The sequence below is a fragment of the Schizosaccharomyces pombe genome (genome assembly GCF_000002945.2).
Source record: "Schizosaccharomyces pombe strain 972h- genome assembly, chromosome: II".
Taxonomy (NCBI): domain Eukaryota; kingdom Fungi; phylum Ascomycota; class Schizosaccharomycetes; order Schizosaccharomycetales; family Schizosaccharomycetaceae; genus Schizosaccharomyces; species Schizosaccharomyces pombe.
This window is the reverse complement of record NC_003423.3, coordinates 1,443,346-1,456,256: the sequence shown is the minus strand read 5'-3', so window position 1 is coordinate 1,456,256 and position 12,911 is coordinate 1,443,346. Positions and strand designations below refer to the sequence as shown.

General features: G+C 37.0%; 7 protein-coding genes and 6 long non-coding RNA genes across 13 annotated transcripts; 7 read left to right on the top strand and 6 right to left on the bottom strand.

Moving 5' to 3' along the window:
- Positions 1–574: 574 nt before the first annotated feature.
- Positions 575–1,327, top strand: SPOM_SPNCRNA.5193. Its single transcript, NR_194549.1, has one exon. It is a non-coding gene; the product is annotated as a non-coding RNA (long non-coding RNA).
- Positions 924–1,229, bottom strand: SPOM_SPBC32H8.15 (uncharacterized protein; the record flags this gene model as incomplete). The annotated part of the gene is made up of 1 exon (NM_001356223.1): positions 924–1,229. The coding sequence occupies one exon, from the start codon at positions 1,227–1,229 to the stop codon at positions 924–926; it is 306 nt and encodes a 101-aa protein (NP_001343151.1).
- Positions 1,328–1,584: 257 nt separating the features above from the next.
- Positions 1,585–4,926, top strand: nep2 (NEDD8 protease Nep2). Its single transcript, NM_001021503.3, has one exon. It carries the CDS (start codon positions 2,823–2,825, stop codon positions 4,068–4,070), a length of 1,248 nt encoding a protein of 415 aa, NP_595608.1. The 5' UTR covers positions 1,585–2,822; the 3' UTR covers positions 4,071–4,926.
- A 206-nt stretch (positions 4,927–5,132) lies between these two features.
- On the top strand, positions 5,133–5,886 carry SPOM_SPBC32H8.01C (uncharacterized protein; the record flags this gene model as incomplete). Its single annotated transcript, NM_001021502.2, has 3 exons — positions 5,133–5,242; positions 5,321–5,370; positions 5,463–5,886. Exons 1-3 carry the CDS (start codon positions 5,153–5,155, stop codon positions 5,884–5,886), a joined length of 564 nt encoding a protein of 187 aa, NP_595607.1. The 5' UTR covers positions 5,133–5,152.
- Positions 5,322–6,357, bottom strand: SPOM_SPNCRNA.1434. Its single transcript, NR_150317.1, has one exon. It is a non-coding gene; the product is annotated as a non-coding RNA (long non-coding RNA).
- On the top strand, positions 5,862–7,442 carry mis15 (kinetochore protein Mis15; the record flags this gene model as incomplete). The annotated part of the gene is made up of 3 exons (NM_001356222.2): positions 5,862–6,408; positions 6,467–6,600; positions 6,654–7,442. The coding sequence occupies exons 1-3, from the start codon at positions 6,102–6,104 to the stop codon at positions 7,440–7,442; spliced, it is 1,230 nt and encodes a 409-aa protein (NP_001343025.1). The 5' UTR covers positions 5,862–6,101.
- Positions 7,443–7,663: 221 nt separating this feature from the next.
- On the top strand, positions 7,664–8,124 carry SPOM_SPNCRNA.5192. Its single transcript, NR_194548.1, has one exon. It is a non-coding gene; the product is annotated as a non-coding RNA (long non-coding RNA).
- rps1002 (40S ribosomal protein eS10) lies at positions 7,713–8,254 on the bottom strand. Its single transcript, NM_001021500.3, has 2 exons — positions 8,174–8,254; positions 7,713–8,125 (listed from the first exon to the last, which is right to left on the bottom strand). The coding sequence occupies exons 1-2, from the start codon at positions 8,247–8,249 to the stop codon at positions 7,758–7,760; spliced, it is 444 nt and encodes a 147-aa protein (NP_595605.1). The 5' UTR covers positions 8,250–8,254; the 3' UTR covers positions 7,713–7,757.
- Positions 8,126–10,334, top strand: SPOM_SPNCRNA.5191. The gene has a single exon (NR_194547.1). It is a non-coding gene; the product is annotated as a non-coding RNA (long non-coding RNA).
- Positions 8,522–10,165, bottom strand: prp5 (Prp19 complex WD repeat protein Prp5). Its single transcript, NM_001021499.3, has one exon. It carries the CDS (start codon positions 10,143–10,145, stop codon positions 8,724–8,726), a length of 1,422 nt encoding a protein of 473 aa, NP_595604.1. The 5' UTR covers positions 10,146–10,165; the 3' UTR covers positions 8,522–8,723.
- Positions 10,326–11,692, bottom strand: nrk1 (nicotinamide riboside kinase; the record flags this gene model as incomplete). The annotated part of the gene is made up of 5 exons (NM_001021498.3): positions 10,326–10,783; positions 10,870–11,236; positions 11,411–11,479; positions 11,582–11,606; positions 11,661–11,692. The coding sequence occupies 5 exons, from the start codon at positions 11,690–11,692 to the stop codon at positions 10,584–10,586; spliced, it is 693 nt and encodes a 230-aa protein (NP_595603.1). The 3' UTR covers positions 10,326–10,583.
- SPOM_SPNCRNA.5190 lies at positions 11,359–12,299 on the top strand. Its single transcript, NR_194546.1, has one exon. It is a non-coding gene; the product is annotated as a non-coding RNA (long non-coding RNA).
- Positions 12,300–12,583: 284 nt separating this feature from the next.
- SPOM_SPNCRNA.5189 lies at positions 12,584–12,799 on the bottom strand. Its single transcript, NR_194545.1, has one exon. It is a non-coding gene; the product is annotated as a non-coding RNA (long non-coding RNA).
- Positions 12,800–12,911: the final 112 nt, after the last annotated feature.

The window sequence follows — 12,911 nt, the reverse complement described above, 5'->3', positions numbered from 1 at the left end:
TCATTACCATACAACAAACTCATTTACAGTAAAAACAAGATAGAGCTTAACTCTACATTATTTAAAATAAGAAAAAGAAAAAAGAAAAAAGAAAGAAAAAGAAAAAAAGAAAGAGATTTTACTTGTCATGCTTGCCTCTCCCTCTCCCTTTCTCCCTTCATCTTGCTTCATCTCCATCTTCATCTTCATTTCCATTTCCTTATCCATTTGCTAAACGTCATAACGTAACTTAAGGCAAAAGCCTCGAATCTACCGACTCCGCATTTTACGAATGTTTGTGTTTTTGCTTTATTATTTTCCCTAGTAACCCATCCACGTCCACAGGCAACAAACATAATGTGGCAAACCAAAAATTTTAATTCGAAATTTGAAGCGCTGCGTAGAAAACGGTAAATCAACTCTATTCTGGTGGGAAAGGGGATGACCCAACTATCATTGATTACAGCAACCATTATCAAAGTTTGGTAATGCGTAAGAAAAGAAGCGAAGTCCAGTCTCACTCGTTTAAACCGTCGATTAACGTTTAGGTTTTTTTTATTCTTTTTCTAATTTTTTAACTACATCATCGAAAGAGAGATGAGAGGGAGAACACAAACAAAACAACAACCTCATTTCGTCACAATCGGATAAGAAGTAATGGATTGTTTAATGTTGATAATGAAAGGAAAGGAAATGAAAAAAGGGTGGGTGAAAGATGAGTTGTGTTGGAATGTTTGTCTTGTTTTCCAAGCCTATTCTATCTTTTTTGACACAAATAGTAACATATATTACTTTTTACTTTTGCTATCACTGGCATCATTCAACTCTTTTCACCTCCGATTCCATTCCAATGTCCAAATTTCCTTGCGATTCTTGTTAGTTTTCGCCCCACCCAAAAAATTCCCTTTCCCCCCCCCTTTTTACCACTAAACAACAACCGCATATCATTTGCCGAGCATCCCCGCTTCCCCGCCCAGCATTTCAATTACCCCTCCTTTTGAGAGGAGAGCTCGGCCGACCCATGTCGGCCTGAGAATTCGAGACCAAGGAAAAAAATATTGCATGTCAACTTTATGTGGCCAACCGCAATGCAAAGAAGTGGAAAGCGGTGCGTAGCAGTGGATAGCAAACGATAAGGAGTGAGATGAGAGAAAGAAAAATATAGAGAGAGAAAAACATAGAGGGATGGAGAAGAGACACATGATGGAAATAAAAAGAGTATGCGCGATATTTGAGTATCGAAAAGTCATTGAAAGTATTATTTGATAATTAATTTTCTAAAAAAACCTTTTCACACATTATAGTTTCACTTGGATTTTATTCTCTGTTTACACTAGACGATATGTCTCTCTCTCTCTCTCTCTCATCTTTCTCATTTTAACACACCACCCTCTTTTTCACTATTCCCCTCTTTTCATCTCTTCTCTCCCCAGTCCACTAGATTACGCTATATTGGTGTCATCTTTTGATCATTCTTCCCCTTCTCGGCATCCCTCCCCCCTCCCCCCGCCGTCGACTATTCTTCCATATTATTGTTACCTGTCTTCTCCACCCATCTCCATCTTCACCTCCACATTCTGGGTCTGTCTTTTTGCCCTTTACCCCAACTTTTTGCCAACCACAAAAGTACGTGTTGGACGGTCATTGCCGGCTCCTTTTCTGAACACTCCTTTCATCATTTTTTGCTTTTTCATTGCTCAGAAAACTTCTTTCCTCTACACAATACTCACCACTTAATTTCCTCTCTTCTCACTACTACACACTTTTTTTTTAACTCTCTTCTCTACTCTCTGTAGGTGTGTGTGTGTGTGAGTGTGCGAGTGTATGCGTACGTGCGTGTACAAGTGTGAGTGTGTTCTGCTGACTGTTCGTTCGTCTTTCTCTCTCTATACAATTTCTACTACATTCATTCTCACCATTTTTATTCTAATCCTTGTTTTTCTTTTTTTCTTTCTCCACATTGTTTGGTGAGGTGGTTGAATTGTTTTTTTTTATATTATAGAAGTTTCTCTATTGGTTTTTTCCTTCTCATATTTTTGGCATTTTTCCTCCTTTTTCTTTTCTTCTTTCTCTTTCCCTGCATCCTTTTGATTTGCTTTTCTTTTCCCGTTTTACTTTTTACTTTGCACGTTCTCCTTTTTTAAAGGCTTTTTTTCTCCTCCTTCTCTCGACGTCGTCTTCTTTTACTTTTATTCGTAACCAACTTAAGACTCGTCTCTACCTCAAATTATCTCTCAATTCTATTCCATCTGGATTCTCTCGGATTTCTTCCTTGCGCTTTTTTTATCTCCTTTTTCTTCCTTCTTAGCGCTCCAACTCTCCGTTAATCGTTTTTCCTTTTTTTTCCCGTTGCAACCCTTGGTTTCATCTCATCATCTTTTATCCCTCCAAACTCATTTATCCTCGATCCAAATCCAATCCAATCCAATTCAATTCAAGCTTCCTAATTGCTTGCTTGCCCAATTGCATTCGAAAACTTCCCAGTTAACAACAAGTTTTTCCATTTGCTATTTCTTTTGTTTTTGCTTTGCCTTTTTTTTTTACCTTTCTCTTTTAGTTTCTAATTTTCTTTTTCCTTTTATTTGTTCATACTGTCTTTTCCTAACTCTGTGAAAAAAAAAGAATTCGATATTTATTTATCCAATTCTTTCTTCTTTTCATTCAATTTTTTACTCTCCTTTTATTTCCTTTCTCATTTGCAATTCTCGTTCTTTCCCATTGTTCACTTTAGAAATAAAAAAGTGCTTATTTTCTTATTACCTGCCTGGTAAAAAACGCGTTTCTAAAAACTTGTATTCGTCTTTTTCTCTTTCTCCCACTGTCCTATATTCCACTTTTAAAAAATGCGCTCCAATTCCATTTTCACAAAGGAAATCGACAGCGAGGCTGTGAAAAAGTCTAGCAATTTACGTCCTCCCTCCACCGGCTCTTCCAATTCTAATGGCTCTGATACCGCTTCTCCCAAAAAGAAGAAAAAGGGCTTTTTCCGTTCCTTGTTTGGCAGCAGCAGCAGCGGATCAAAGTCTTGCGGTTCCCCGTTTACGCGCATCTGGCTTGAATATTTCGAGGTTTCCCTTCGCAAAAACGACGTCGACCACTTTCGTCCTGGGTATTGGATCCTTGATACAAACATCGATTTCTTTTACGAAATTATGTTGCGTCAAGTCTTGCTCAAACGTCCCAAGGAGGAGAGTCAACAAATATACTTGCTTCGTCCTGCTATGGTCTTCTTTTTGGCCCAGGCTCCTAATCCTTTGGAAATCGAGTCTGCCTTACCTCCTGCCATGTTTGATGCATCGTTTATCTTTCTTCCTATCAACGATACCAATGAGTGTGGTATCGAGAGCGGCTCGCATTGGAGTTTGTTAGTCGTCTCCGTTGAAAAAGGTTTGGGCTGGTACTATGACTCCATGTCCAATGGTAATACCAATGACTGCAACCTTGCCATCAAAAACCTTGGCATTCTCCTTAAAAAGGAATTCCGTGTCCGACACATGAAGACTCCACAACAAATTAATGATTGTGATTGCGGCCTTCATGTTTGCGAGAATACTCGTATCCTCATGTATCGTCTATTGCAAAAGCCTTATGTACCCAAAGTGGACATGAACTTGGACCATTCTGTTGTCGATAGTGTGCGTCTTCGCAAGGCACTAATGGAGGTCATTACTTCTTTACTTGCTGCTTATGGCTCCAAGGTACCCAAGCCTTCAGAAACGCATACCGATCCTGAAAAAGATAAAAAGATCTTTTCTAAAATATGCAAGACGGAAGAGTTGTTAGAGCTACCTACGCTAAGCGCTGTTACTTCTGATTCGGCCCAACCGCATTCTTTGCCAGCTTCTATGCCCAGTTCGCAACCTCAATCAAGGTCGGAATCTTTGCCGCTCACACATCCCAATTCGGAACCAAATCCAAAGCTCGATTCACAGCCCAACTCCTCACCAGTTCGTAGGCCATCATTAATAAAGGTAAAGACCGCTAGTACTTCTGTTCTTCCAACCTCGATACTTCAGAGACCACCCTCAATCGTACCGAGACCGGAAACCGCAGCTATACAACATACACAACAATCCATTGAGATTCATTAATTTCCTCTGTCTCCCAAAATGCAACTTGCTTTGAAGTGAAGTTTGGATGTCTGATTTATTTTTTGCTTCATCATCGAATTGCATCGCATTGCTTTTTTCATCCATTTTTTGCCGCTATTTCCGTGTTTCAAGCATACAAGTTTTATCGGATTGTTCAGATGGTTATTTTTTTGAGTCAAGTTTTGTCATTGTAAATCTTTAGATGTTCATTTGCATCCTCATATAGTCGTGAGAGATGAGGTATGAACGGATGTTTGTGTGTTATTTATGGAGGCTCGTCTTTTATTATTATTATTATATGTGTTTGGTTCTCGGTTCCTTATTATTATTATGTTGCTTGCTGGTTATTTTCTTGCACAATGTTGCTTATTTTTTAACTTGCTATTCCTTTTAGATAAAGGTATCTGGGTATAAGATTCCACTTATGCTGTTGCTGTACATTGCTGGTTTATCCGGTCACTCGTTTTTCCTTTTTTTTTTTCATTTTTCCATTGTTGATAAGAATTTGTCCCTTTTCTTTATCATTTCTAAATATTTATTTATCTTTGTATTGTCATTACTTATGCGTTTCATTTCTAAATCACTGATTTTTGCAATGTTTTCCATCTTTAGGTTTCCACCTTTTACTTGCTACAATTTTTATGAACAAACAAGTTGATCAATAGAAAATTTTGGAATTGCTTCCAGTGTTTTATTTTACCTTCCCTTTACAATAGGCTGAATAGACTTTACGAGTTGTATTCATTGTCCGAGGAAGGTTTTCAATAAGAAGTTTTGTTAACATGCCTTTTAATTGAATATGTATATGTGGGTGTACGTTGCACTAAAGCCTTTATTTATTTATTTATTTTTTTTGATCTGAGCAAAAAAAGTCAACATGTTGCTTAGTTGTCTATACAATGTTTGGGCAATTGCAAAAAAAATCAATAAAATAGATTGAGTATTTTATTTTTATTTTAGTTATAAATTAAATAAATTAAGTATTCTGTGGTGCTTGAACCGTCTATTAGATAAATTGATGTGTGAGTGTAATTCAGGCGATTCACCCCTTCTCTCTTCTTTACCTCAAATATAAAGTAGTAATGTTGAAGAAAATGCCGATGTCCAATAAATTTGAAAATTTCTATACATTGAGACAAGTTTCAGAAGTAGATAAAAAACCATGCTTTATTGTAAGAAACAACAGCAATTAAAAATTGCCCATTACCTTGATGAAGCACCATTTTCTAATACACTATTATCGTTTCTAGTGTTACAAGCCTACAAAATGGGTATTAATAACAAAAACTAAATTAGATTTGTAAGTAATCATTGTGAAAACCTTCATGGTTTGAGTTGATACATAATTTAATGGGAAGGAAAAAGTTTTTTTAACCAACAAAATAAAAATAGTTTTTATGTTTGCTACAATCATTTGCAAGATCGAGGTTTTGCTACACCAATTTCCGTGATTAAATCAGTGACTAACAAAATCGACACCAACAAACTAGAAGCTAAGGATGAGTCAAAAAACGTAGAGAAGGATGCGACCGGTAATCCACAAGAATCAAAACAGGAACCAAATTTAGAAGTGCAGCAGACAGAGAAGGAGAAAGATGTAGATTCGGCGTCTGCCGAGAATGAATCTATCAACTCCTCCTCCTCATCTTCTAAAGAATGTTCAACACAGACCCAATCCAAACACTATAATCTTCATCGAGATATTTTCCAAATGCGAATTCGATATCATGCTAATAGAGCAGCTGCCGAGAAAACAGCAAGACTTCTGCAATCTGGGCAAGGACTCCCTTCACCACCATCCAAACCATTGCCTTAGAAGAACTTGGGAAGAGTTAAATTTGCTTACAGCTGGTGCTGCCAAATGATCTCAAAGACCATTCTTTTGTAACATTAATATTTAACAAAACAAATATATCTGAAATCCTTCGTTAGTGATCAGTGTTTGAGAGGATAAAAAATTAGTCCACGGTAACGATTGATATATTGTGGCTCCTTGTCGTAAACATAAGATATTCAAAAAGGAGGACCGCTATGCGTACTGAATTGTCTAGTAATATTCGAATCAAGCATGACAAGAAGATCCAGAAGCTATTAAATCGATTTCCTAGGGATTTCTTAGTAAAATTGTGTGTAGAATGGATTCAGAAGCAAACATACCCACCAAATGCCAAAGACATCAATTTAGAAGATATGTTGGACGATGAAGAGTGGAATCCCGAAGCATTTTATAAAAATGTTCCAAAGAGCATGCTCAAACGCAGCATTATTCATCGAATGCTTGTGTACGATTGGCCTAATGGATTCTACTTGGGCCAAATTGCACAGCTGGAGATATTGGGTATGTATTTTTGTTGACACACCTTAACTATTCATTGCTTTCTAATATCAATTCACAGCTCTCGCTCATGGATTTGTCAGTATGCGGTGGACTGCTTCCAAAGTTCATCATTCCGCCGAAAAGACCGTTTTACCCAATCCTCTTGTCTTCTTAGAACTACTGAAGTCGGAATTAGAAAGCATATTTGTATATGTACGTGAACAGCGAAACATAATCATGGAAATATTTGCTAACCGTTTTAACAGCACACATATATCTCCAGGCATGAAACATTACCTATTACTTTTATCCGTCTCGTTTTATGGGATTCAAAACGACCCACTGCTTTGCACACGTACCCATCTTCCAAGCAAATATTTTACCTCGGTCTCATGGATGACTCAGATGTTTTACTACACAACATATTTTTACGAAATGATGTGTGTCATTCTCTATTTCTACAATGCTTATCGAGGCTACTTTATAGACTTAAAGCTGGTTCTGCCCTTCGACCCATAGACTTAGTCTCGAAAAACTTAACTACCTTTTGCACCAATGTTGGTGTTAATAAGGAAGCAAATGCCTTAGGAGCATGGCAAATTTACGCAAAAAACTTGGTAGATCGGTCTCCATTAGATACACGACCGATCCTTTCTGACGATAACAGTTCCCTCATTGCGGATAGCACTCAAAATTGTGAAAAGCACCGTGAAATGGCTATTCAGCGACGATTTGGTGACACACATTCTCAAGTGCTTGATAAGTTACTTATTACTCTTGATCATGACTATATAGAAAAGAGCACTGAGAAAGATAAGGTTCTTGAAGAAAATGTAGAATCTTATAATCCTACTGAACAACGGCCATTAGTAGTTATGCAACTTCGTGGCCAACATATTTTGGAGGGCTTGAAAGACATATGTCGTCAAGATGCTCTCGATCCTTTTACTATGCCATCGTACCTTACAGGAGAAACCGGATTATCAATACTGTATGTACGGGATGGGCTTGTTCTACAAAGGCAGGAAAGTCTCGGACAACAAGAGATTAACTAAGGACATGCTAAATATCCGCACTGTAAAAAATACACGCTGCAGTTGGAATGTACTTTTATAATGAATACGATTAATTCGATCGCTTGAACCGTTATTTCCCTTCGTTATCAATAATGCGAAAACCACCAAACATACTCATCATAGTACAAGCTATTAAATATAAAAAACATAAATACACTCATTAAACTATCCAACCACTAGTAGGAATTCATAATCTGCATAGCTGATTTACATCTACGGTTTACTAATACAGTACACACACACATAAGATCCTACCAAGCATACATTTGAATTGAATATATTAACTTTTTGGGCTTAGGCAGCAACAGGGCGACCGAATCCACCACGGAAGGAAGGAGCAAATCCACCGGGAGCAGCACCATCATCCTTCTTCTCGGCACGGCGGTAGCCAGCATCAGCAGCAGAGCTACGCTCACGAGGCTCAGGACGGCCAGCACGGGGGGCAGCAGGACGAACTTGACGCTTGTGAGTAGCGGGCACAACCTCAGCGGGAAGGTGCAAATACTCACGCAAGTATTCAACACCCTCGTTGGTCAAGGTGTAGTAAAACCATCCCCAATTGTAGCGGGTCTTAAGATAGCCGCGAGAATCCAAGGATTGACAAGCCTTAATGACTTGCAAGTTGGGGACACCAACTTCGGGGTGCTTGGGGAGGTTGAAATCTACGCTTGTTAGTTAAACCTTGGTCTACGACGTTTTTTAGACATTACCCTTCTTAGCAACGAGGACACCTTGTTGGAACAAAGCTTGATGAATGGCCTTGCGGTTCTCCTTGGGAATAAGCATTTTGTGAGGAATTTGCACGCTGCAACTTGTCGTTTCTGTGTTGAGGTCTACACAGTGACTGTTTTTTTAAAGCACATTTAGGGTAGGGTATGGTCTTTTAAAGAGATAAGGAATTTTGTTACAATCCGTTAATGGGTCTTTTTCCAAGAAGTAAACAATGGAACCTTGAAAACGTTAAGGCTAATAGGAAAGCAAATCTATGACTATGGAATAAAGCACAAGTTCATTACAACAGATTAAAAAATTTTCTTTAAGAAAGCAACAATAATAATCTATAGTTTTCTTATTTATGCACTCCAAAACATCAAGCATGAGAAAATTACTATTTAGAAACAAGCCAATATTTTATCATTGTTTACCGCCTACCAAAAGATGACATTAAATAGTAGATTCAAAAATTGGAATCTCATATCTAGCAATAACATACATATCATAACTATCCTCTCAATCTTAATCTTGGAAGTCGATGCCCTATTAATATCGCCGACGAAGATTTGATGGTGTCCATGGCAAATTGGGATGTGTTTCAGGTGTGGCATTGTCCACTTGTTTGTATATCTTTACGCTTTTATCAGCCTCACAAGTAATTAGACGCAAACCGGTTTTATCAAAAGAACTAGCAAAGATTCCAGCTTCGCTATCCAATGAACCAGGTTGAACAACAGATTGAAGCTCTTGATATTTGTGACCAGACTTCCAATCCCAAAAGCACATGCTTCCATTATCAGCACCAGAAAACATAACATTATCTGAGTTTATTGAAAGAGTATTAACGATTGCATTATGTCCTTCAAAATTACCCATAAATGCGCCTTCAGGGAATTTCCAATGTTTGATATTGTCGGACGAGCCACTGGCAAAAGTAAATTCATCTGGATGCAAAGACAGGGCACGAACAGTTTTTTTGTGATGTGTCAAGGTCGTCAAGGTTTTCCCAGCTGCTAAATCCCATAATCTGATAGTAGAATCCATGGAACCCGTGACTACTTGAGGATCGAATTCTTGAACGGCTAAAGAAGCAACAGTGGATTTGTGGCCCGATAAAACATGGACATTTTGGCGAGTGCGCATATCCCAAACACGAGCGACTGCATCACGACCAGCGGTAACAAGGACGTCAAGTGTTGGATGGAGTTTTAAGGCATAGACTCCGGAAAGATGCCCGTGATAATGGCGGATCACTTTATTAGTTTCGAGGTCCCAGCATTTTACCATTTTGTCTTCACCACAGGAAAATAAATATGGATGACGGGGAGATACTGCTAATCCTCGCACAGTGGCGATATGCCCAGTCAATGTTAGCTTAAGTACTCCAGACGCTAAGTCCCATATTTTGATGGTGCGGTCCCCAGCACCCGTGCAAAACCATTGATTACCGGGTTCAACATCTACGCATCGAACCCAACCCAAATGACCACTAATAACACGCATAAGAGTCCATGGAGCATGCCATTCAGGGCGAATCTGTTCGGCAAGAGTGCGCTTTACGAGAGAAGCCTGGGATTCTCCGGCAATTCTATGTGCTGCTTCAGGAACTCCTTTAATTTTTTCTAAAGATTGCATGGAAACCTGCCCTGCTATTTTCTTATTAGGATCTGAAAACTTGGTGATCACTTGGGAGGAAGGGTTTTCACTGTCTGCTCTAACCGTCAAAGCATTACTACCAATAGTGTCTTCTTCGTAATGTCGGTTCTTCCGTTTTCCAACAGTTCCTCCAAGAACAGAACCATATTCTAAATGTTCTTTGTATGTTCTTTTGAGATTTTGAGCTACAGTATCGTCAAAACTGGTAACTGACCCAAACTCGGCTCCAAAAAGAGTTTTTGATGTTCTAAGACTATTTGTAGTCAAAGAAAGTACATCTGTATCATCCGATATGTTTTTTGCTTCTGTCATAAATCTGTTAAATTTTTGGTAGAGGATTTGTAGGTAGATGGCAGTTGGACTGACTTATTTGAAGCATCATAATCCACGAACATTAGCGAACGAGAAATATTAAGTACTAATATTTGAGAATAAAGTAGCTTACAAATGAATTGTCAAAATAAAAAAAGGGATGGTTATCAAGTAATAAAAGTTTGTAATATATATACATTTATTAAACGGTCTAGTTACGGATTATTAATAACATGATGTTCTAAAAGCGATAGTAGCAATAAATATATGGAGAGGAGGAAATGATGGAAAGTAATTAATTAACCCTGAATTTAAAAAGTAAATCATGCACAGGTAGTCTTGTCTAAAAAGAAAAAAAAGAAGCGGTAGAGAGGATTTGTGTATAAGTCAGGTAGTACTCAGAAAATACAAGTCGAAGAAAAGATAGATCAAAACGGATCATTGTAAAGCATTCAAAATTGAATTAATGGCCCATTGGACGTTATCTCTCACAGACATTTTACTAGAAGGGCTTAACTGTATACGCTTATCAAGCAATTTCCCTGTCACATCGCCATTGACAAACAAATGGGAATGACCATGTACATAGCCAGGCCAAACATAATTTTCGAAATAATGTGGGGGGTCTTGCCAAAATCCTGGAACAATTTGGAGTTAGCCTTAACTGAAAGGTACAACGATTAAACACAGGTGTTATGTTTTATCTGGATAGTTGAATTCTTACCTTCCAACGTTATATAACCAGTACGGGCTTCTCTACGACGCTTAAGCGTATCAAAATCGGTCACCAGCATCAGTCGAATATCAAATGCGTTTATAAGGTCTTCATTAACGTACATCATAAATCCGTCTACGAAAACGAGATGCTGTTCCAAAGTTGGAATGGCCGGTGCCTTGAATTCTTTAATTATATCAGCGTATTCTATTAGGGCTTCAGGAGCAACATTTTTATTTTCCCTATTTCGAAGGTGAGTAGGTAACACGCCATGATCACGGATATAATGCAAATTTTCAAGGAAAGCGTCTAAATTCAACGACTCTTGGCAATCCCAATCGGCAATGCCGTTTTTGACTGGTATCTCAGCATCAGTCTACAAAACAAACGAGTTAGTATATCAATAGGTGCTTTGGCACTACATAAAAACACAGTGTTTGCTTCATCGATAAGATTCAACCATCGGTTTTTAAAACGAGGGTACGATTTATTCTATGACACTTGCAAAATTCGCACGACTAGGCAAATAGACGAAATAATCTAAACGAACCTTGTAAAAATCATCTTCATGAACGAGAGAAGATCCTTCAAAAATGGCATGTAAAAGCTGGCATAGAGTCTGTCAAAACAAGAAAGAGAAATTGGTTAGTACTTCATTTTTTTTTTATTTTGGAGTTTTTGATTTTATTTTATTCTTTCTTATTAATCAAAATTATCATACCGATTTTCCACTACAAGAGGCACCACTAATTTTTTCTTGTTAATAAAAATTCATTAAAACAATTGCCTGTAGAACTTACCTAACCCCAACAATGATAGTTTTCCGAGTCATTCTAATGATAATATGGAAAAATGAAGGTAAAAATTGAGACAAGAAGCCTGGACAGAAGCTGGATACTGGAATTCGGTCTGTTATATTTGCACAACACAATTAATTAATTACCAGCCAAAAGCTGTAAGACAGGTTAACCGAATTTTAAAAAGAATTTGGATTTAAACAAAGCGCCTAGTATCTTAAATCAAGCTCGATGATTATTTGTTATGGAAATAAACGAGAATTTTAAAAAGATATGTGGTAAAGAAGCCGAATCCACAAAATTTTATAACAACCAACAAAACTTTTAGATATACAAGAACAAGTAAAAGATCACTTATAACGATTTCGCAAGTATAAGAAAATGGAAAAAGAAAGGAGTATACAAATTCTTTACGGTATAAATGGAGGATTTGAAAGATAATTTAAATTCACCAAATATTAACGCTTTCGAATACGTATAAGAATTTTTATATGGCAAATATGCCCGGTAAAGATTAATGGTGTTTTGAGTTATTGATCGTTTAAAACAAGAGTGAAATAGGAGGAAGGCTGGAGTTGGTAGTATGAAGATATGGTTAGTAGTATAATCAGTCAATAATACAAGGCTTTGGATGATAGCAATATACTAATCCGCTCCCGTCATGTATCCTTTACGAAAAGATAGGGTAGATAATAAGAGTAAAAAATACAATTTTTGTTTAAAATATATATATTTTTTGATTAGATAAAAAAAAGTGGTTCACTTTTTTTATTTATTTAGCCAAAGTATGTAGGAAATTGGAATTCTTTAATTGTTTTGCGAAAATTATTTTATTAATTATTGCTTTTTCCTTTCAAATTTGTGATAAACTATGTCTGAATAATATTAGTTTGCTATTTTCATTTTTTAAGTCGTTTTAATGTCTTTTGCTTATTGTTTACATTACACTTACTTAGTTCTACGGTAGCAAAGTTTTTATCAACTCCATGAAATGCGAATATTTCGATGAATTTAAAAAATATATGTATATTGGTTGAGTTTCTTGAGGCCTTGTTAAACGATTTTTGTAGTACTACACTTAGTAAATATAAAATTTTTTAACACTAGGTGTTTGGCTTCAGTTTTCCAATTTGACTAGCTTCAATTGCTTTTCCAAAAAAAAAATAAAAAAATAAATAAAATATAATAAAGCTATAAATTGCATGTAAATTGGATGAAACAATAGAATTAGTAATAATAATAAATACTGAATTC